Source organism: Pongo abelii, chromosome 10 (genome assembly GCF_028885655.2).
Source record: "Pongo abelii isolate AG06213 chromosome 10, NHGRI_mPonAbe1-v2.0_pri, whole genome shotgun sequence".
NCBI lineage: Eukaryota > Metazoa > Chordata > Mammalia > Primates > Hominidae > Pongo > Pongo abelii.
Genome location: NC_071995.2, coordinates 20,083,943 through 20,106,966, shown reverse-complemented (window position 1 = coordinate 20,106,966; position 23,024 = coordinate 20,083,943). Strand labels below are relative to the sequence as shown.

Below are 23,024 nucleotides of genomic sequence, written 5' to 3'. Positions count from 1 at the left end.
CTGAGAATGCTGTGCTAGCAATCAGCAAGACTCCGTGGGCGTAGGACCCTCTGAGCCAGGTGCGGGCTATACTCTCCTGGGGCACCGTTTCCTAAGCCCGTCGGAAAAGCACAGTATTCGGGTGGGAGTGGCCCAGTTTTCCAGGTGTCGTCTGTCACCCCTGGAAAGGGAACTCCCTGACCCCTTGCGCTTCCCGAGTGAGGCAATGCCTCGCCCCTGCTTCGGCTGGTGCACGTTGCACTCACCCACTGACCTGCGCCCACTGTCTGGCACTCCCTAGTGAGATGAACACGGTACCTCAGATGGAAATGCAGAAATCACCCGTCTTCTGCGTCGCTCACGCTGGGAGCTGTAGACCGGAGCTCTTCCTATTTGGCCATCTTGGCTCCTCCCCTCACCCAGCCTTTTACTTTGTTTTAGGTTGACTTTTCACTGTAAATAATTTTAAAATTAAATAAAAAATTTAAATTTTCTGCTTTTAAAATACCAATCATACACTGTAAAGATTTATTTTCAACCTATCCATGAAGGATTTGATCCATTTTTCAGAAACAGTTCCGGGAAAACTCCTTCCAAATTAGCATAACAAAAAAATCATTTGTTCCTGCATTAAGTGAATCAGTTTATTCCTTACACATTCATACAGTTGCTCAAAAGTGAGTCTCTCTGCCATATGCCAAATCTATATAAAACTGTTTTGGGCTAGGCACAGTGGCTCATGCCTGTAATCCCAGCACTTTGGGAGGCTGACGTGAGAAGCTCGCTTGAGCCCACGAGTTTGAGACCTGCCTGGGCAACTTGGTGAAACCCATCTCTACAAGAAGTACAAAAACTAGCTGGGTGTGGTGGCGCGTGCCTGTAGTCCCGGCTACTCGGAAGGCTGAGGTAAGAGGATCGCTTGGGCCTGAGAGGCAAAGGTTGCAGTGAGACAATATTGCGCCACTGCACTCCAGCCTGGGTGACAGAGCAAAACCGTCTCAAAAAACAAAACAAAACAAAACCTTTTTATGGGTAAAGTGAGAAGTATGCACAAATCAATAAACTAACAAATATTTTAGAGGCCAAATATTCTGGGACAGCTTTCTTCAAATCAGTACACAGAAACATCTCAAGGGTTTGTGAACAAGAATAATTTTCATAATTTTCTTGAACTCAGTATCTAGTTACCTTCTCTCTGATTTCCTGCCCCAAGGCTCCAGAGGTCGTGTGATGAGTTGTTTTTTTTTTTTTGAGACGGAGCTGAAGTGCAATGGCATTATCTCGGCTCACGACAACCTCCACCTCCCAGGTTCAAGCGATTCTCCTGCCTCAGCCTCCCGAGTAGCTGAGATTACAGGCACGTGCCACCACGCACGTCTAATTTTGTATTTTTAGTAGAGGTGGGGTTTTACCATGTTAGTCAGGTTGGTCTCGAACTCCTGACATCAGGTGATCCACCTGCCTCAGCCTCCCAAAGTGCTGGGATTACCAGCATGAGCCACTGGGTCCGGCCCCACATGAGCTTTTCTTTACACATGAAAAACTTACTTCTCTGAATCATACTTACCTCAGGGTGTAAAATCCTCCAGGGTGGTGACAAGTGAATGACTGTAATGTCCAAGGAACAAGATTTCACAGAAATAGATGGATGGAATTAGAAATAACTAAAGTCATTAAATTTAACATATCATAATTTATTGTGACAAAGTATAAGAAAAATAAAGTAAAAATAAAAGTTCAAGAAGAAAAAGGAATGATGTAAAATCCCTATTAAAAAAGGTATAGGGCCGAGTGTGGTGGCTCACGCCTGTAATCCCAGCGCTTTGGGAGGCTGAGGCGGGTAGATCACCTGAGGTCAGGAGTTCAAGACCAGCCTGGACAACACGGTGAAAGCCCATCTCTACTAACAATACAAAAAAATTAGCCAGGAGTGGTGGCAGGTGCCTGTACTCTCAGCTACTCAGGAGGCTGAGGCAGGAGAATCACTTAAACCCGGGAGGCAGAGGTTGCAGTGAGTTGAGACTGCACCATTGTACTCCAGCCTGGGCAACAACAGTGAAACTCTGTCTCAAAATAAAATAAAATAAAGACCGATGTAACAATTTATTTAAAAAGTCAGTATTGGGCCAGGCACGGTGGCCAATGCCTGTAATTTCAGCATTTTGGGAGGCCGAGGCGGGCAGATCACTTGAGGTCAGGAGTTAGAGAACAGCCTGGCTGACATGATGAAACCCCGTCTCTACTAAAAATACAAAAATTAGCTGGGCGCGGTGGGCAGGCACCTGTAATCCCAGCTTCTCGGGAGGCTGAGACAGGAGAGTCGCTTGAACCCTGGAGGCAGAGGTTGCAGTAAGCTGGGATTTTGCCATTGCACTCCAGTCTGGGGAACAGAGCAAAACTTCATCTCAAAAAAAAAAAAAAAAAAAAAAAAAAAGGCAGTATTGACAGTATGACAGAACTTGCATCCTTTTCTTCTGTTTTTTTTTTTTTTTTGAGGCTGAGTTTTGCTGTATTGCCCAGGCTGGAGTGCAGTGATATGATCCTGGCTCACTGCAACCTCCGCCTCCCGGGTTCAAGCAATTCTCCTGCCACAGCCTCCCGAGTAGCTGGGATTACAGGCACCCCAACCATGCCTGCCTAAATTTTGCAGTTTTAGTAGAGACGAGGTTTCATCATGTTGGCCAGGCTGGTCTTGAACTCCTGACCTCAAGTGATCTGCCCACCTTGGCCTCTCAAAGTGCTGGGATTACAGGTGTGAGCCACTGCGCTTGGCCCTTTTCTTCTATTTGAATTTACGAAAAGTTGTAGATGTCAACTTGAAAATGTACAAGGAGGTACGGAGTTGGTTTTTTTTTGCTTTTTTTAGAGACAGGGTCTTACTCTGTCACCCAGGCTGAAGTATAGCGGTGCAATCACACCTCACTGCAGCCTTCATCTCCCAGGCTCAAGTGATCCTCCTGCTTTGGCCTCCTGAGTAGCTAGGACTACAGGCATACACCACTGTACCCAGCTAACTTTTTTATTTTTGTAGAGATGGGTTCTCACTACGTCGGCCAGGCTGGTCTTGAACTCCTGGCCTCAAGTGATCCTCCCATCCCAGCCTCCCAAAGTGCTGGGATTACAGGTGTGAGACACTGCACCCAGCTGAGTTTTTAAAAACAATTTAGAGGGTATGCCAGCAAAAAAGGTTATGTTTCATTTTTGATCACCACAGCAGTATGAATGTCATCTTTCTATAAACTGGGGGTAGGTAGGTATGAGGGACTTGTAAAGCCATCAACCCCACGGGATACTGAGCACTAACACAGCCATCAACTCACCAGGATAGTGAGCACTAAGAACTTCAGAGCAGGCTTCCAAGCCTCTGGGAAGTAGCTCCCTCATGCTGATTTCCCCACCTGAAGTAAAGGCCATGCCAACCTGTCTGCCTTCCTTTCTATTAGTCTCTACGCTTCCAGGACTGTGTGTGCACCACTCCAGTAAGGGGGAGTTAGATAAGGTGAACTCTAAGTAACATGAAAGGTACTGATCTAATTAAAAATTTTGAAGAACTAGTATTCCTTTTTGTTATGGCATGTAATAAGCATCTGTGCTGACTTACTGTTTTTGTGTTTTTTTTTGAGACAGAGTTTCGTTATGTTGCCCAAGCTAGAGTGCAGTGAGTGATGCGATCTCGTCTCACCACAACCTCGGGTTCAAGCGATTCTCCTGCCTCAGCCTCCCAAGTACCTGGGATTACAGGCACGCGCCACCATGCCCGGCTGCTTTTTGTATTATTAGTAGAGACAGGATTTCACCAGTTTGGCCAGGCTGGTCTCGAATTCCTGACCTCAGGTGATCCACCCGCCTCAGCCTCCCAGAGTGCTGGGATTATAGGCATAAGCCACCATGCCAGATGGACTTACTGTTTTTGAATAAACGATATTCATCTGGCTTTCTGAAATGTTGACAAGAATCACAACTAGTTCATGCTGTTTCTCCATATTTCCTAGGCTTCTAGGGATCCCAGCAAGGAACATTTTCCCTTCTTGGAATAGTTAAAAAATGTTGTGCTTAATAAAACCAAAGAGACACACACACACATATACTCCCTTCCCACAAAAACCCAAACAAGGCTGGGCGCGGTGGCTCACGCTTGTAATCCCAGCACTTTGGGAGGCCAAGGCAGGCGAATCACGAGGTCAGGAGATCGAGACCATCCTGGCTAACATGGTGAAACCCCGTCTCTATTAAAAATATAAAAATTAGGCCAGGCTCGGTGTAATCCCAGCACTGAGAGGCTGCGGTGGGTGGATCACGAGGTCAAGAGATCGAGACCATCCTGGCCAACATGGTGAAACCCCATCTCTACTAAAAATACAAAAATTGGCCGGGCATGGTGGCTCACGCCTGTAATCCCAGCACTTTGGGAGGCCAAGGTGGGCGGATCACGAGGTCAGGGGATCGAGACCATCCTGGCTAACATGGTGAAACCCCGTCTCTACTAAAGAATACAAAAAATCACCCAGGCATAGCGGTGGGTGCCTGTAGTCCCAGCTACTCAGGAGGCTGAGGCAGGAGAATGGCGTGAACCTGGGAGGTGGAGCTTGCAGTGAGCAGAGATCGTGCCACTGCACTCCAGCCTGGGTGACAGAGCGAGACTCCGTCTCAAAAAAACAAAACAAAAAAATACAAAAATCAGCTGGGCGTGGTGGCGGGCTCCTGTAGTCCCAGCTACTTGGGAGGCTGAGGCAGGAGAATCCCTTGAACCCAGGAGGCGGAGGCTGCAGTGAGCTGAGATCAGGCCTCTGCATTCCAGCCTGGCAACAGAGCGAGACTCCATCTCAAAAAATCCCCCAAAAAACCCCCAAAATGAGCCTGTAATCCCAGCTACTCAGGAGGCTGAGGCAGGAGAATTGCTTGAACCCAGGAGGCAGAGGTTGCAGTGAGCCGAGATCACGCCACTACACTCCAGCCTGTGCGACAGAGCAAGACTCCATCTCAAAAAAAAAAAAAATAAATAAATAAATAAAAATAAAAAAAAAAACCCCAAACAAAACCCGAATAATAGCAATTGTTCCCCAACACACTGACAAAAGATCTGAAACAATCATTGTATCATGACTAAAGGGAAATAATAATTTGGTGACTATTTCTTTTGAGAATTTTCTGTGTCAGCTTTAGAGAGAGGTAGTATGTGTAAACATGTTACACATATGTGCATCGACACAGAGAGGTGTCCATTTTAACTTCTGTTTTCTTTCATCTCCCAATATACATTGTATCTATTTTCATTTCATTGTGTTTGGAGAAGAATTTTTATACATTTGCATTTTGAATTAAATCTAAATCCTCTTTAACATAGGATGCGGAGGAAAAAAAGACTGACTAATGCCAATTTAGTTTCAGCCATTTTATGCAGGAATCCAAAAGCATCAAATTTCCGTGTACTCTGGGAACAATACATAGCATGAACAAAAGGTTACAGAGGGAAGAAAATGTAATTGATTCTGAAGAGCGTGAACATCTGCAAAGAATGTATTGTAAGAGAAAACGATCTCTGAGGGTCCTACTTACGATGAAACGGTTTCTAGCTACCCATGTCAGACAAATAGCTGCCTTACACACCTCTCTCAAAGTCCAATCCCTAAACAGAGCAGGACTACTGATGCTTGAAGTTACTTTCTGAAATATGGAAGCAAATAGAAACGTGGTAAAAGACTTCACAAAACTAAACTCCTCTAGTGGTAATGAGCTAATGTAATGTACTTACAGAAAAAGTCAGAAAAAACTATAGTCTGGTCAAAATTCTGTCATTGAATTGTGGCCAAGTCAATTGATCTCTTTGAGCCTCAAGGTCCTCAACTTTGAAATGGGAGGGTTGGACCGACAAGGATCTTTTAAGATGTTGTCTAGGATTATTAATTTTATAATAATAATCTGCTAATTTTACAGAGTACCTTTTCTTCTAAAGGGCTCTTGAGTCTTAAGACTTTCAATTTTGGATGGAAAGAACAAAAATTCTAACACTGATTTAAGAACATCAACATTTATTTAACATGATAAAAAAGAAATGAGATATGAACATTTGCATTTAAACAACAGTAAGTAGCCTTTAATACATTACATGTGCTCATTGTATAATATATACACAATGAACATAATTACATTTGTACACAAACTAAGTACTGGATTTGAAAACCTGCTTATTGCTGTACACATGTATTCCAATGAAATATAAGCCCAGTACTTCAAAATACCTACATTTTGTTTTTTTTTTTAAGAAAAGATAAGCAGTAACATTTGTGTTTAAGCTGACAGGAGTGTGGCAGTAACTGCTGACATTGCAATCTGACCAAGAAAGAATTATAGCAGAAAACAGGACATACTTCACTTAGCAATAAAATGGCACATTTTAAATATATATATATAAAATTTTTACAAATCAAGTGTGAAACAAAAGCACTGCAGTAGCTAAAATGGGAAAAAAAAAAGAAAACAAGCTTCATTGGAAATAATAACTAACTTTAGAAAATGAAAAGCAAAAAAATATATATATAAATTCACCTAGACTTAAGAAACATCGACATCTGGAAATCAGCAACTAAGTAAGCTCTGGCAATAGACTGCACATTAAAAAGCACCTTTACTTATGTGCTCTGAAATCATAGCAGCAAGCTGGTGTCAGAATAATAACCTTGAGATTACGAAGTGTACATATGGGCCATTAAAGCTGTTTTGGAATAAACATTTTCCAGAAGTGATAAAATGATGCTCTGTGACCAAAAGCATCAGAACTATGAATTTCATAGATTTAAAATATACTGTACAATATCTTCTTACACTGCTGAAGTTCCATGTCTTTAGCTTTGAATGGTTTCAACAGAAGTCAGTATAGCTGAAAAATAAGAGAGAGGAAATTACTTTGACACCTGCAACGTTAATTAATTACCATTTCCCAAAAGTAACTCAGGGTGACATTCTATAAGAACAGAACTGACAAGCATGGCCATGAAAATCCTAAAATACAACACAATCAAAGGATATTTTTCTTCATTCCCATAGCTTAATTCACAAAGCAAAGAAACATAATGCAATTTTTTTTTTTTGAGACAGGGTCTCACTATTGCCCAGGCTGGGGTACAGTGGTGTGATCCTGGCTCTCTGAAACCTCTGCGTCCTGGGTTCAAGTGATTCTCCTGTCTCAGTCTCCCAACTAGCTGGGATTACAGGCATATATCACCATGCCTGGCTAATTTTTGTATTTTTAGTAGAGATGGGATTTCACCATGTTGGCCAGGCTGGTCTCGAACCCCTGGCCTCAAGTGATCTGCCTGCCTTTGCCTCCCAAAGTGCTAGGATTACAGGCATGAGCCACTATACCCGGCCTCACAAGGAAACATAATGTAATGCAATTCTTCTTCCTTCCTCCTCCTCCTCCTTCTCTTCATTATTATTATTATCATCATTTTGGAAACAGAGTCTCGCTCTGTTGCCCAGGGTGGAGTGCAGTGGCATTATCTCAGCTCACTGCAACCTCCGCCTCCCAGGTTCCAGCAATTCTCCTGCCTCAGCCTCCTGAGTAGCTGGGACTACAGGTGCCCATCACCACACCCAGCTAATTTTTTGTATTTTAGTAGAGATGGGGTTTCACCGTGTTGCCCAGGCTGGTCTCAAACTCCTGAACTCAGGCAATCTGCCCGCCTCAGCCTCTCAAAGTGCTAGGATTCCAGGTGTGAGCCACTGCACCTGGCCTTCTTATTATTTTTGAGACTGAGTCTCGCTCTGTCACCTGGCTGGAGTGCAGTGCCGCAATCTTGGCTCACTGCAACCTCCACCTCCCGGGTTCAAGTGATTTTCCTGCCTCAGCCTCTAGAGTAGCTGAGAGTACAGGTGCATGCCACCATGCCCAGCTAATTTTTGTATTTTCAGTAGAGATGGAGTTTCAACCACGTTGGCCACAATGGTCTCGATCTCCTGACCTCGTGTTCCGCCTGCCTCGGCCTCACAAAGTGTTGGGATTACAGCCGTGAGCCACTATGCCTGGCCAACATAATGCAATTATAAATAGCAATACAGAATAAAAAATGTACCGCTGGCAACGGCAACCCCCTTTGGGTCCCCTCCCATTTTAGGGGAGCTCTGTTTTCACTCTATTAAATCTTGCAACTGCAAAAAAAAAAAAAAAAAGTACCAAACATAGAATCCAAAAGATCAACAAAACGAACAAACATTTGCATAACTCCACTAAAATATGTAATAATTATTGAGCTGCCTACATAGTAGTGTCATTTGTAAAGGTTTCCTAAATCCTGCCAAAACCACTAGTTCAGAAAGATGGCATATGTGTAATAGGAAGATATAAAATAATACAAGTTTTCATGCCTTTAGTTATTTGTGGTGGTTGCATACCATGAGACTACAAAATATCCGACAATAATCATACCTCATTAAAGTATGCCACTGCTCTTGGAATAAGAGGAAAACAAAATAAAATCCTATAACAATTTAAAGAACCCGGAAATATACTTGAGTTTTAACTCTGAATATCCTTTATTATTGGAAGGATATAAACAGTCATAATCTGTTTATTGAATCAAAATATTATGTGAATGGCTCTTAATGTATACATTTTTCTACTAAGAGGTCATCAACTCTTTACACAGATGAAATCAAATGAGTTCAATGTTTATTTTTCCTATGTTTTGTGTTATGTCACCAGTAGCAACAGTCACCATTTTTTTTTTTTTTTTGGAGACAGAGTTTCGTTCTTGTTGCCCAGGCTGGAGTGCAATGGCACGACCTTGGCTCACTGCAACCACTGCCTCTGGGTTTAAGCGATTCTCCTGCCTCAGCCTCCCAAGTAGCTGGGATTACATGCATGTGCCACCACACTCAGCTAATTTTGTAATTTTAGTAGAGACTGGGTTTCTCCATGTTGGTCATGCTGGTCTTGAACTCTTGACCTCAGGTGATGTGCCTGCCTCGGCCTCCCGAAGTGCTGGGATTACAGGTATGAGCCACCACACCCAGATTTTTTTTTTTTTTTTTGAGACAAACTCTTGTTCTGTCACCCAGGCTAGAGTGCAATGGTGTGATCTTGGCTCACTGCAACCTCTGCCTCCCAGGTTCAAGCCATTCTCCTGTCTCAGCCTCCCAGGTAGCTGGGATTACAGGCGTCTGACACCATGCCCAGCTAATTTTTGTATTTTTAAGTAGAGATGGGGTTTTACCATGTTGGCCAGGCTGGTCCTGAACTCCTGACCTCAAGTGATCCACCAGCCTTGGCCTTCCAAAGTGCTGGCATTACCGCACCTGGCCTCAACAGTCACTTCTAAACATATTAAATTAAAAGGTTAAACACAGCCAGGCGTGGTGGCTCAATCTTATAATCTCAGCACTTTGGGAGATTGAGGCGGGCAGAGCGCTTGAGCTCAGGAGTTTATGAGACCAGCCTGGGCAACATGGCGAAACCCCTACTCTACAAAAAATACAAAAAATCAGCCAGGCTTGGTGGCACAGGCCTGTGGTCCCAGCTACTTGGGAGGCTGTCGTGGGAGGATCACTTAAGCCCAAGAGGGCAAGGCTCCAAGATCTCACCATTGCACTCCAGCGTGGGTGACAGGGTGAGACCTGGTCTCAAAAAAAAACAGAAAAAAGGCTTAAACACAAGTGACAAAGGCAAAACACAGGTAAGACTATAACAATTAGGTTATTTGTAACTCTCCAGCAAGCACTTCAATCCTGCACAGATACCAACCGACAAAAACAGAAGCCTCTTTGAGGTTCCAGGTAGACATAATCTCAAATAAAAGTTACAAATATGGGCTGGGCGCGGTGGCTCACACCTGTAATACCAGGACTTTGGGAGGCCGAGGCTGGTGGATCACGAGGTCAGGAGATCGAGACCATCCTGGCTAACACAGTGAAACCCCGTCTCTACTAAAAATACAAAAAATTAGCTGGGCGTGGTGGTAGGCGCCTGTAGTCCCAGCTGCTAGGGAGGCTGAGGCAGGAGAATGGCATGAACCCGGGAGGCAGAGGTTGCAGTGAGCTGAGATCGTGCCACTGCACTCCAGCCTGGGCGACAGAGCAAGACTCCATCTCAAAAAAAAAAAAAAAAAAAAGTTACAAATATGAAAAGACAACAAAAAACTTTGGGCTGAAAAAAAGGGCACAGATTATAGTTCCTACAAAAAGGTGTGAAAACAAGTAGATTCCAGAAAACAGGATGGGAGGAAATATTTGCAAACTATGCATCCAACAAAGGACTAATATCCAGAATCTGGAAGGAACTCAAAACAAATCAGCAAGAAAAAAAAAACACCAAATAATCCCATCAAAAAGTGGGCAAATGACACGAATAGGCACTTCTCAAAAGAAGGTACACAACAATGAGATGCCTCCTTATTCCTGCAAGAATGGCCATAATTGGCCGGGTGCAGTGGGTCATGCCAGCACTTTGGGAGGCGGAGGCGGGCGGATCACAAGGTCAAGAGATCGAGACCATACTGGCCAACATGGTGAAACCCCATCTCTACTAAAAATACAAAAATTAGCTGGGTGTGGTGGCACACGCCTGTAGTCCCAGCTACTCGGGATGCTGAGGCAGGAGGATCGCTTGAACCCTGGAGGAGGAGGTTGCAGTGAGCCAAGATCACGCCACTGCACTCCAGCCTGGTGACAGAGCGAGACTCCATCTCAAAAAAAAAAAAAAAAAAAAAAAAAAGCTATATTTTAAAAGTCAAAAAACAACAGATGTTGGTATGGATGTGGTGAGAGGGAAACACTTCTACACTGCTGGTAGAAATGTAAACTAGTACAACCACTATGGAAAACAGTGTGGAGATTCCTTAAAGAACTAAAAGTAGATCCACCATTTGATCCAGTAATCCCACTACTGGGTATCTACCCAAAAGAAAACAAGTCATTACGTGAAAAAGATACACGCACATGCATGTTTATAGCAGCACAATTTGCAATTCCAAGGGTATGGAACCAACCTAAGTGTCCACCAACCAAGGAGTGGATAAAGAAAATGTGGTTTACATACACCATGGAATACTACTCAGCAATAAAAAGCAACAAAATAATGTATTTTGCAGCAACTTGGATGGAGCTGGAGGCTATTATTCTAAGTAAAGTAAGTCAGGAAAGGAAAACCAAGTATCATATGTTCTCACTTATAAGCTGGAGCTACACTATGGGTATGCAAAGGCATACAGTGTGGTATAATGGACTTTGGAGACTCAGAAGGGAGAGGGTGGAAGGTCGGTGAAGGATTGGGTACAACATACACTACTCGGGTAATGGGTGCACTAAAATCTCAGACTTCACCACTATACAATTCTTCCATGTAACCCCAAACCACTTGTACCCAAAGCTAGTGAAATTTAAAAAATACTTGAAAAGAAAGAAAAAAAGGCTGGGTGTGGTGGCTCACACCTGTAATCTCAACACTTTGGGAGGCTGAGGCGGACAGATCACTTGAGCTCAGGAGCTCGAGACCAGCCTGGGCAACATGGTGAAAACTCCATCTCTGCAAAACAATTAGCCTGGCATGGTGGCATACACCTGTAGTCCCAGCTACTCAGGGGGCTGAGGTGGGAGGATTGCCTGAGCCTGGGAGGTCAGTCTGCAGTGAGCCATTGAGCCATGATCGTGCACCACTGCACTCCAGCCTGGGTGACAGAGTAAGACCTTGTCTCGGGGAAAAAAAAAAAAAAAAAAAAAAAAGGAAAGAAAATAAAAGGAATATTTTGAGAATGTAAAAATCAAAGAGGCTAGGCACAGTGGCTCATGCAGTGTTCAGGAGTAGCTTGAGTTCAGGAGTTTGAGACCAGCGTGGACAACTTAGTAAGACTGTCTCTACAAGAAAATCAAAATATCAGCCGGGTGTGGTGGCGTGCACTTGTGATCCCAGCTACTTGTGAAGCTGAGGCAGGACGACTGCTTGAGCCCAGGAGGTCAAGGCTGCAGTGAGCTGTGATTATGCCACTACACTCCAGCATGGGTGACATCTCTGAAAAAAGAAATAACATTTAAAAAAAAATTAAAATTAAAAAAAAAAAAGCTGTTAGTACTAATGCTTATAATGTCTCTATATGTTTTTGCTGCTTATAATTTTCTGTTCAGCAAAAAATGGTGGTAATCCTAAAGCACCAAACTTTACTAGATATGGTAGATGCTGTGAGAAAGAAAATGTAGAAAAAGGCATAACATTCTTACTCTATACCAGAGCTTTTATAAAAAGTTAAAAAACTTTTAGAGTATGCTATAAGTACTAAATTATAGGTTAAAATTAGCAATTGTCTAGAAAGTTTAAAAGTAAGAATTCAGGAAATTATTCTCAATTATAAATCTGTGCTCTAAGGAACATTGTTCAAGAAAGGATTCCTTCTTCTCCCTGATACCATCCATGGTTTTAGTAACTACCTCCCTGACTTAATAGAATTCAATTACTTAGAAATAATATCAGATAGACATTAAAGATTTTAATATTCCATCAAGTTGGCTGTACCATAAACATTTCATTGTCATTTACAATAATTAGCAAATTCCCAGTGGGCAGACATGTCACCCTAACTGTAAAAAGCATTACATAGTCAACGTGTAATGACTTAAACAGAATTCTCAAGTCAGGCTATGGAAAGGAACATTAAGTAGAAGCACAGCTGCACAACACTGCAAGTCTTGGCACAGGCCATACCCTCCAAATTTTGTTGTTTTTCTGGATGATGAAATGAGACAAAGAAAATGCTGTCACACAGCAAATCATCGGAGGAGCCAATGTTAGCAATCTGTTACCGACCCTGGTTCCAAGATATGCCTACTTGTTCTGCCAACTATCTCTATGTACAGTCCAGAACTAATCTCAGTTTTGATTCACTAAACCAACAGATGAGTCATAAAATTCAAGTAAAAAACTAAAGCACAAACGCAAAGGGAAATGACGTACTTCTTCTGAGACTACACACACATGAAATGTGATCCTTCTGTGAGCTGCGGCTGAGTGGATGGAACTGGCGATGCCGAGGACTCAGGAGATGGGGACAGACTTTTCACTAAAACACACAAAGAAAATGAGAGAAGATAAAAATCTTTAAGACACATTTGGAGAAGTAAATCCTGATGCTGTAATCCCACAAAAATTAGAACATGTTTTGAGAAGGAAGTAATAGATACATTTGGTTCTATTGTGATTTTCTTTTTCTTTTTAAATAATTAAAAACAAATTTTTATTAATTGAGATGGGGTCTCCCCATGTTGACCAGGCTGGTCTTGAACTCCTGGCATCATGAGATCCTCCCATCTCGGTCTCCCAAAGTGTTGGGATTATGTGCCCAGCCTGTCATTTTCTAATCTGCAATCTAATTATTCAGTATAAAATGTTTCCTGATGACTATTTAATTTTTTTTTTTTTTTTTTGGCTGGGCGTGGTGGTTCATGTCTGTAATCCCACCACTTTGGGAGGCCGAGGCAGGCGGATCATTTGAGGTCAGGAGTTCGAGACCAGCCAGGCCAACATGGTGAAACCCCAACTCTACTAAAAATACAAAAATTAGTCAGACGTGGTAGCTCATGCCTGTAGTCCTAGCTACTCAGGAGGCCCGGGTAGGAGAAGTGCTTGAACCCAGGAGCCAGAGGCTGCAATGAGCTGAGATTGTACCACTGTACTCTAGCCTGGTCAAGAGAGCAAGACTTTGTCTCAAACAACAACAACAACAACAAAACAAAAAAAACCAAAAAAATACAATTTTTTTTTTGCTTTGAGGTTAATTTTCTGTTGGAACTTTTCTAGTTCTATGCAGCTAAATACTACGGATGATTTAAATGTTGTGGTTTTAATACTATCATAACACTTTGATGCAGACCTGCTGCATAACAACCAGAACTGGCCAGTGACAATTTTTTTTTTTTTAACAAGTGAGACCTCCTGTGCACACTACCTTATTTATTTATTTAGAGACAGTTTCATTCTTTATTGCCCAGGCTGGAGTGCAGTGGCGTGATCTCAGCTCATTGCACCTCCACCTCCCGAGTTCAAGCGATTCTCCTGCCTCAGCCTCCTGAGTAGCTGGGATTACAGGCATGGCCACCATGCCTGGCTAATTTTGTATTTTTAGTAGAGAGGGGGTTTCTCCATGTTGGTCAGGCTGGTCTTGAACTCCAAACCTCAGGTGATCCACCTGCCTCAGCCTCCCAAAGTGCTAGGATTACAGGTGTGAGCCACTGTGCCTGGCTATTTATTTATTTTTTGAGACAGGGTCTTGCTCTGTCACTCAGGCTGGAAAGCAGTAGTGCAATCACACAGCTCATTGTAGCCTCAACCTCCTGGGCTCAGGTGATCTTCCTACCTCAGCCTCCTGAGAAGCTGGGTCTATAGTGCCATCCCGTCTGGCTAATTTTTTAAAAGTATTATTTTTAGTAGAAATGTTGTCTTGTTATATTGCCTAGGCTGGTCTTGAACTCCTGAGCTCAAGCAATACTCCTGCCTTGGCCTCCCAAAGTGCTGAGATTATAGGCGTGAGCCACTGCACCCGGCTCATACTGCCTTGTAAGTGATAGAGGCAAAGGAAAAGGCAGTGCTTAGTATTTGTTACAAGGGAACATGACTGATAACATAAATTTATAATTTATTTTAAATAAAATTTATTTTATTTAAACTTATAACATATACATGTTATATTTATATAAGATACGGAAGATGTTCTACCCAGAACCCCATGCTTTTCCTAAGAAGAATGGTCCTGAATACTTGAATTTCATCGTTTCTTACTCTTCTGCAAAAGGGCAGGAGTGGTGGCGGGGTTTTGTAGGAATGGCTTTTTACTTATGGACTACAAGAAGCAAAGCTGGGCAGGGCGTGGTGGCTCACGCCTATAATCTCAGCACTTTGGGAGGCTGAGGCGGGCGGATCACGAGGTCAGGAGATCGAGACCATCCTGGCTAACATGGTGAAACCCTATCTCTATTAAAAAAAAAAAAAAAAAAATACAAAAAATTAGCCAGCCGTGGTGACGGGTGCCTACAGTCCCAGCTACTCAGGAGGCTGAGGCAGGAGAATGGCATTAACCCAGGAGGCGGAGCTTGCAGTGAGTGGAGATCGCGCCACTGCACTCCAGCCTGGGCAACAGAGCAAGACTCCATCTGAAAAAAAAAAAAAAAAAAAAAAAAAAAAAAAGCAAAGCTGGCTAGGCATGGTGGCTCACACCTGTAATCCTAGCACTTTGGGAAGCTGAGGTGGGTGGATCACCTGAGGTCAGGAGTTCAAGACCAGCCTGGCCAACATGGCGAGATCCTGCCTCCACAAAAATACAAAAATTAGCTGGGCGTGGTGGTGGACACCTATAATCCCAGCTACTTGGGAGGCTGAGGCAGGAGAATTGCTTGAACCTGGGAGGTGGAGATTGCAGTGAGCTGAGATCACACCACATCACTCCAGCCTGGGTGAAAGAGCGAAACTCTGCCTCCAAAAAAAAAAAAAAAAAAAAAAAAAAAAGAAGCAAAGCTGATAATATGCACTAATTCCCATCCCCGCCCCCAAAAAATCATAAAGAAAAAGAGTAAAAGGGCCGGGCACGGTGGCTTATGCCTGTAATCCCAGCACTTTGGGAGGTCGAGGCGGGCTGATCACTGGAGGTCAGGAGTTCCAGACCAGCCTGGCCAACATAGTAACCCCCATCTGTACTACAAATACAAAAAATTAGCCGGGCGTGGTGGCACACACCTGTAATCCCAGCTACTAGTGAGGCAGAGGTTGCAATGAGCCAAGATAGCGCCATTGCACTCCAGCGCTGGCAACAGAGGGAGACTCTGCCTCCAGGAAAAAAAAAAAAAAAAAAAAAGAAAAGATTTGTGAAGAGTCCAAAAAAATATGAGAGAATAGAGCACAGAACAACTTGTTTTTTTAAAATGCCATGGATAATAATTTTCTACAATTAAAGGAACAGCCAGATATGGATTACAGCAATGCTGGAGTAAACAAACCCATTCTATTAGTTTAGATATTAAATCCTCCACAGTTCCCAATGTGGCAGGCTTGTGAATACTCTGAGAATCTAGCCCTGAGAACAGATAGATTTTCCAAGTACTGAAAGATTTTCTTTTCTTTTCTGAGATGCAGTCTCACTCTGTCACCCAGGCTGGAGTGCAGTGGCGCAATCTTGGCTCACTGCAACCTCTGCCTCCGGGGTTCAAGCAATTCTCTGCCTCCTGAGTAGCTGGGATTGGAGGTGCCTGCCACCATGCCTGGCTAATTTTTTGTATTTTTAGTAGAGACGGGGTTTCGCCATCTTGGCCAGGCTGGTCTTGAACTCCTGACCTTGTGATCCACCTGCCTCGGCCTCCCAAAATGCTGGAATACAGGTGTGAGCCACTGCGCCTGGCCAAAAGATTTTATTAGAAAAAGTTTACTCTATGTGTTAAAATTGAAAGGAAAAAGCAAAACCAAAGCCAATGTGTTGGTCCCTCTGCCAGGGTAGACTCTGTGGCAGGGGCTGCATCCCTCCTGAAGGTACACTTGGGGAGGCAAACGTTGACTCATCTGTAGTCAAGGTACTTAAGTGATTCCCTTCTTAGAATCTCCCCATGGAAAATAAATTTAGAAGTTCAGAGGAAGCACCAGGTAGAAAATTATGAAGTGTATACTATTTACCTGCCATTGTTTGATTTCCTCTAGAAACCTCAGGAGTTGATTCGTAAGAAATAACAGTTTCTTCCTGTTCGTCAACACTGTTCTTTGTATTTTCTTCAGGATGCTCTTCTGGTTTATGATTTGTGATCTGTGTTTCATCTTGAGGGCTGATGAAAATAGATTGGTATTTAAAAATTTGTCACTATAGAATACAAGTAATTTTTCTTCTTTTTTTTGTTATAAAAGATGCCACCACCTATGTTTAACAACTAACATTTTCTTACAATTAATCTTTTCTTTTGAAAGTTTCAAACAAAAGAATTAGAGCAAATAATAAACCTGTATATTCATTTCAATAATTACTTGGTTTGCCAATCTTGCTTCATCTAAGCCCTAAAATCCTTGCTCCCTAAACCATTTAAAGCAGATTCTACATATGATATTTAATTTGTAAGTACTTCGGTACATATTTTTAATATATTAATGCCATCAAATATCCAGTCAGTGCTTAAATTTTCCTGGTGCCTCATAATGTCATTTTAGAATTAGAATCAGGATCCAAACAAGATCCATATATTGCCCGACAAATTCCTTAAAGTTTACTTTAATCCAAAACAAACTGCCCCAGATTCCTTTTATTCTTTGCCATTTATATGTAAAAGAACTTGGTCTATCTGTCCTATATAATTTATCACATTCTGGATTCTGATGATTGTATCCCTCAAGACTTTCTATAAAGTTATATGATTTTTTTTTTTTTTTGAGACGGAGTCTCACTCTGTCGCCCATGCTGGAGTGCAGTGGCGTGATCTAGGCTCACTGCAAGCTCCGCCTCCCAGGTTCACACCATTCTCCTGCCTCTCAGCCTCCCGAGTAGCAGGGACTACGGGCGCCTGCCACCATGTCCGGCTAACTTTTTGTATTTTTAGTACAGACAGGGTTTCACCGTGTTAGCCAGGATGGTCTCGATCTCCTGACCTCGTGATCTGCCCACCTCAGCCTCCCAAAGTGCTGGGATTACAGGCGTGACCTACCGTGCCTGGCCAAAGTTATATGATTTTAGGGCTTATTCAAATTTAGGTTTTGGAGGGGCAAGTAACACTTCATTAGGTGGGTGTCATGAACTATTGCATTAACAGATTGTTTCTTCTTGTGATGTTAAAAATGATCAGTGTGGCTTGGTGCGGTGGTTCACGACTGTAATCCCAGCACTTTGAGAGGCCAAAGCGGGCTGATCATGAGGTCAGGAGATCGAGACCATCCCGGCTAACACGGTGAAACCCTGTCTCTACTAAAAATACAAAAAAAAAAAAAAAAAAAAAAATTAGCTGTGCGTGGTGGCATGCGCCTGTAGTCCGAGCTACTCGGGAGGCTGAGACAGAATTGCTTGAAGCCAGGAGGCGGAGGTTCCCTCCGGGAATCGAGTGCAGTGGACCGAGATTGCGCCATTGCACTCAGCCAGGGCGACAGAGCAAGAATCTGTCTCAAAAAAAAAAAAAAAAAAAAAGAAATATAGCTAAAAGTAAAAAGAAAATCACCATAATTTCTGGAACTCTTATGAGACAGCTTAGAATTTTGACCAATGTCAATCATTACCTGGGAAGACTGATTTCAGGACCCCCCCGACAGATAGCAAAATCTGCAGATGCTCCAGTCCCTTATATCAAATGGCATAATACAGTTGGCCCTCCAGATCCATGGGTTCTGAATCCATGGATATGGAGGGCCGACTGCATAGGCAGCGCTGAATTGTTTACTCTGCTACAGCTTTTTGACTTTTTTTTTTTTTTAAGGTATTTATCTCTCTTTTTAAAATTTTTTTGAGACAGGGTCTTGCTCTGTTGCCCAGGCTGGAGTGTAGTGATATGAACATGGCTCACTGCAGCCTTGACCTCCCATGTTCAAGCAATCCTCCCATCTCAGTCTCCTGAGTAGCTGGAACTACAGGCATGCACCTGGAGTAAGGTATCATTTATTGAATACTTCCTAGGTGCTAAGCACAGTGTAAAGTGCTGTACATGTATTTTCTTTTTTTTTTTTTCCTTTTCTTTTGAGATGGAGTCTCACTCTGTCGCCCAGGCTGGAGTGTAGTGGTGTGATCTTGGCTCACTGCAACTTCTGCCTCCTGGGTTCAAGCATTTCTCCTGCCTCAGCCTCCCAAGTGGCTGGGACCACAGACATGCACCACCATGTCTGGCTAATTTTTGTACTTTTAGTAGAGACAGGGTTTTACCATGTTGGCCAGGCTGGTCTCAAACTCCTGACTTCTAGTGATCTGCCCCCGTTGGCCTCCCAAAGTGCTGGGATCACAGGCATAAGCTACTGCTCCCAGACACATGTGTTTTCGTGTTAATCTTTACAACACACCTGTCAGATACATACTGTTATTATGCCTTCTTTTTTTTTTTTTTTTTTTTTTTTTTGAGATAGAGTCTCACTCTGTTGCCCAGGCTGGAGTGTACTGGCACAATCATGGGTCACTGCAGCCTTGAGCTCTTGGACTCAAGTGATCTTCTCACCTCAGCCTCCGAGTAGCTAGGACTACAGGCACATGCCACCATGCCTGGCTAATTATTTTTTTTCAGAGATGAGGTCTCATTATGTTGCCCAGGCTGGTCTTGAATTCCTGGGCTCAGGTGATCCTCCTGCCTTGGCCTTTCAAAGTGCTGGAATTTAGATGTGCACCAGTGTGTCCAGCCCAATTGCCATTTTTACAAGTGAGGAATGTGTGGTTTAAGAGGTTATATAACTTGCTCAAGATTCTATAGCTCCTAGGTAGCTAAGCTGGGGTTGAAATCCAGTACTTTTGACTCCGAAGTTCACCATTTTTAAGCAGTTACACAGTTTTGTGAATGATTCATTTGCTTTTCTTAAATATTACCTGAATGTAACATCCTCAGGCATTTTTTCTTTGTTTCTTTCTTTATCCATCATTTCCACAGAATTTACTCCATTTGGCTCAGGTTCAAAAAGCATTTCATATGCAATGTTTTCAGTTTTTTTTAACTGTAGAATAAAAAGAAAAATTTTCAAAGAATTCTTATCACATTAGATTAGCATATCTAAAATAATTCCAAAATAAAGTTTATTAAACAATCACGGCCGGGCGTGGTGGCTCACGCCTGTAATCCCAGCACTTTGGGAGGCCGAGAAGGGCAGATCATGATGGTCAGGAGATCGAGACCACCCTGGCTAACACGGTGAAACCCCGTCTCTACTAAACATACAACAAAATTAGCGGGGCGTGGTGGTGGGTGCCTGTAGTCCCAGCTACTCGGGAAGCTGAGGCAGGAGAATGGCGTGAACCCGGGAGGTGGAGCATGCAGTGAGTGGAGATCGCGCCACTGCACTCCAGCCTGGGTGACAGAGCGAGACTCCGTCTCAAAACAAAACAAAACAAAACAAAACAAATAAACAAACAATCACACTCTATCAAATATTTCCTGATAATAAATTTAGGTTCAAGTATATTAATAATATTAACATTCTTTACTACTAGGATGCAAAAAGTTATTTGTCTAAAGAGATGACGCAGGCCGGGCACAATGGCTCACACCTGTAATCCCAGCACTTTGGGGAGGCCGAGACAGGCAGATCACGAGGTCAGGAGTTTGAGACCAGCCTGGTTAACATGGTGAAACCCTGTCTCTACTAAAGACACAAAAAATTAGCTAGGCGTGGTGGCACATGCCTGTAATCCTAGCTACTTGGGAGGCTAAGACAGGAGAATCGCTTGAACCTGGGAGGCAGAGGTTGCAGTGAGCCAAGATCGTGCCACTGTACTCCAGCCTGGGCGACAGGGTGAGATTCTGTCTCAAAAAAAAGAGATGGTGCATATTGCTAAGACCTAGCTGTTGGGATATAAGATTCCTTAACTGGGATTAATGATAATTTAATCTAGCTGTGATTGATTATGTTTTAAATTTTCAGTTAATGCATTTTTTTAAATTTTTCTTTTTTTCTTTTTCTTTTTTCTTTTTTTTGAGACCGAATCTCACTCTGTCCTCCAGACTGCAGGGCAGTGGCACGATCTCAGCTCATTGCAACCTCTGACTCCTGGGTTCAAGCGATTCTCCTGCTTCAGCCTCCCGAGTGGTGATTACAGGCGTGTGTCACCATGCCCAGCTAACTTTTGTATTTTTTAGTAGAGATGGGGTTTCACTATGTTGGCAAGGCTGATCTCGAACTCCGGGGCTCAAGTGATCCACTCGCCTAGGCCTCCAAAGTGCTGGGATTACAGGTGTGAGCCACTGTGCCCAGTCGCATTTTTTTTTTTTTTTTTTTTTTTTGAAACAGGATCTCACTCTGTGGCCCATCTCTACTCACTGCAACTTGGGCTCAGGTGATCCTCCCACCTCAGCTTCCCCAGTAGCAGTTGGGACTACAGGTGCATGCCACCACACGTGGCTAATTTTTGTATTCAGTAGAGGCAGGGTTTCACCATGTTGCCCAGGCTGGTCTCAAACTCCTGGGCTCAAGTGATCCGCCTGCCTCAGCTTCTCAAAGTGCTGGGATTACACACACGAGCCACCGTGTCTGGTCAATTAATGCATATTTTGATGTGGCTGAATACATCAATCAAACTAAAGAAAGCTTCTTTTTTCTTTTGTCTTTTCTTTTGAGATGGAGTCTCCCTCTGTCGCCCAGGCTGGAGTGCATTGGCACGATCTCGGCTCACTGCAAGCTCCGCCTCCCAGGTTCACGCCATTCTCCTGCCTCAGCCTCCCCAGTAGCTGGGACTACAGGCGCCTGCCACCAAGCCTGGCTAATTTTTTTTTTGCATTTTTAGTAGAGACGGGGTTTCACCGTGTTGCCAGGATGGTCTCGATCTCCTGACCTCGTGATTCGCCTGCCTCGGCCTCCCAAAGTGCTGGGATTACAGATGTGAGCCACCGCGCCCGGCCAGAAAGCTTAGTTTTTCATTTAGCTCTGTGGTCTCTGTGACTGAAAGAAACATACTTTATTTTCAACCTTACCACTTGATTTAATCTTCACAAATCTATTCCTTTGGAATACCTTTCATAAAATAATCTCGCTACCTCTTTGCTGAAGTCCACATTTTGGGGTTCGGTTTCTTTTAGTTGAACAATTTCTGCTGCAGGAGTTTCATGGTCTGGCTTTACATCATTTTCTCTAATGACAGTGTCCAGTTCCTTAACATTATCATCCCTCCTTCGAGTCTGCTCAAAAGACATATAGCATTTTTATACTTATACTGTGCATGCATGTATATTTTATAAATAGTGCCTGTTAATTCTGAAAATAGAACAAAGCTGGATCTTCACTCATGAAGAAGTTTTCCTATGAAAACAAAGAAAATTTATATATATAGCACTATTATTCCACACATTTTTCTCAACTCTTTTAAAAAAAAACCATTCATTTTGTAATTTGTAGAATGTGCCACAATTCAAACTGTTGCTTTGTTTAGTCTCCATTAGCAATGCCTGCACTTGATTAGGTGCAAAGAGGGGATGTTCATTAGGACAGGAAAGCATGTTCAGCTGATGCATTCAGTTTATGCCATTATAGACAAACTTTTAAGATACTATTGCTAGGTGACAAGTGTCTACAAACAGGGAAAGACCAGACAGAAGCTACTGAACAGGCTGGCTAGGCTGCTGTCTCTGAATTTATAAAGAGGGGCAAAAAACAAAAAGAAACAAAATGGCATCCCTTTATAAGCCTGAAGTTGAGAGGTGATGGACAGCACACTTGGAACTTTATTTAGAAGCTCTCTCTCCTGCTACAATTTAGGTCATGTTAAATCAGGACACAGAGCAAGACACATTTTATTGAGAGGGGAATTGGGGACTATCTTGGTAACCTGCATAGCATTTTACATTTGTTGAAAACCCTTTTATTTTCTTAGTGTCTCTAAGGAGTCGAGGCAGCTGTATCATCACTGTACAGTTGAAGACATTAAGTCCACAACTGGTCCACGGGCATCCAACATGTAGTTTAGCTCTGGTCTCTTGAACTCAGGGTTATTTACATTTTACTTAGCTGTCTTAGCTTATTATTAGGAGAATTAAATAACATAAAATAACTATCCATACTGCAGACCTTTTAAGATCTATCAATCATGTAACTCTGATTTCCAAAATTCAGTGATATTAGATTTACACAAAAGAATAATCAAATGCAATTCATATACCTGAGTAGTCCTAAATGGATTATCCCTTAAATTTGAAGGGCTTTGTAAGGGTGACTGGTCTGAAGCACCAATAACATTTAATCCTTTTTTCTTCTCCCTCAGGCACGCTTGTTGATGTCTTCTTATTCTTTCCATTTGCTCTTCCACAGTCATCCTAGGTCGAGTACTTTCAGCCAAACAGAGCTGCTCCACTGCACTTCTTGGTCTTTCCTTCAATGTAAAAATGAACATATCAATATATAAATGAAAACTTCTGAAAAGTATGATGGAATA

At 42.8% G+C, this 23,024-nt stretch overlaps 1 protein-coding gene across 23 annotated transcripts in view; it reads right to left on the bottom strand.

Annotated features, from left to right (window-relative positions):
• Positions 1–5,991: 5,991 nt before the first annotated feature.
• The window catches only part of PLEKHA5 (pleckstrin homology domain containing A5), a 242,398-nt gene continuing 225,365 nt past the window's right edge, over positions 5,992–23,024 (bottom strand). For all 23 annotated transcript variants that reach the window (XM_024256698.3, XM_054526907.2, XM_054526913.2 and 20 more), the window contains 6 exons: positions 22,752–22,961; positions 21,634–21,774; positions 19,476–19,600; positions 16,616–16,761; positions 12,917–13,022; positions 5,992–6,856 (listed from right to left, as the gene is read on the bottom strand). In XM_024256698.3, coding sequence (XP_024112466.2) covers positions 12,928–13,022; positions 16,616–16,761; positions 19,476–19,600; positions 21,634–21,774; positions 22,752–22,961 — 717 coding nt within the window. In that variant the 3' untranslated portion in view covers positions 5,992–6,856; positions 12,917–12,927. The remainder of the gene's footprint in view (positions 6,857–12,916; positions 13,023–16,615; positions 16,762–19,475; positions 19,601–21,633; positions 21,775–22,751; positions 22,962–23,024) is intronic.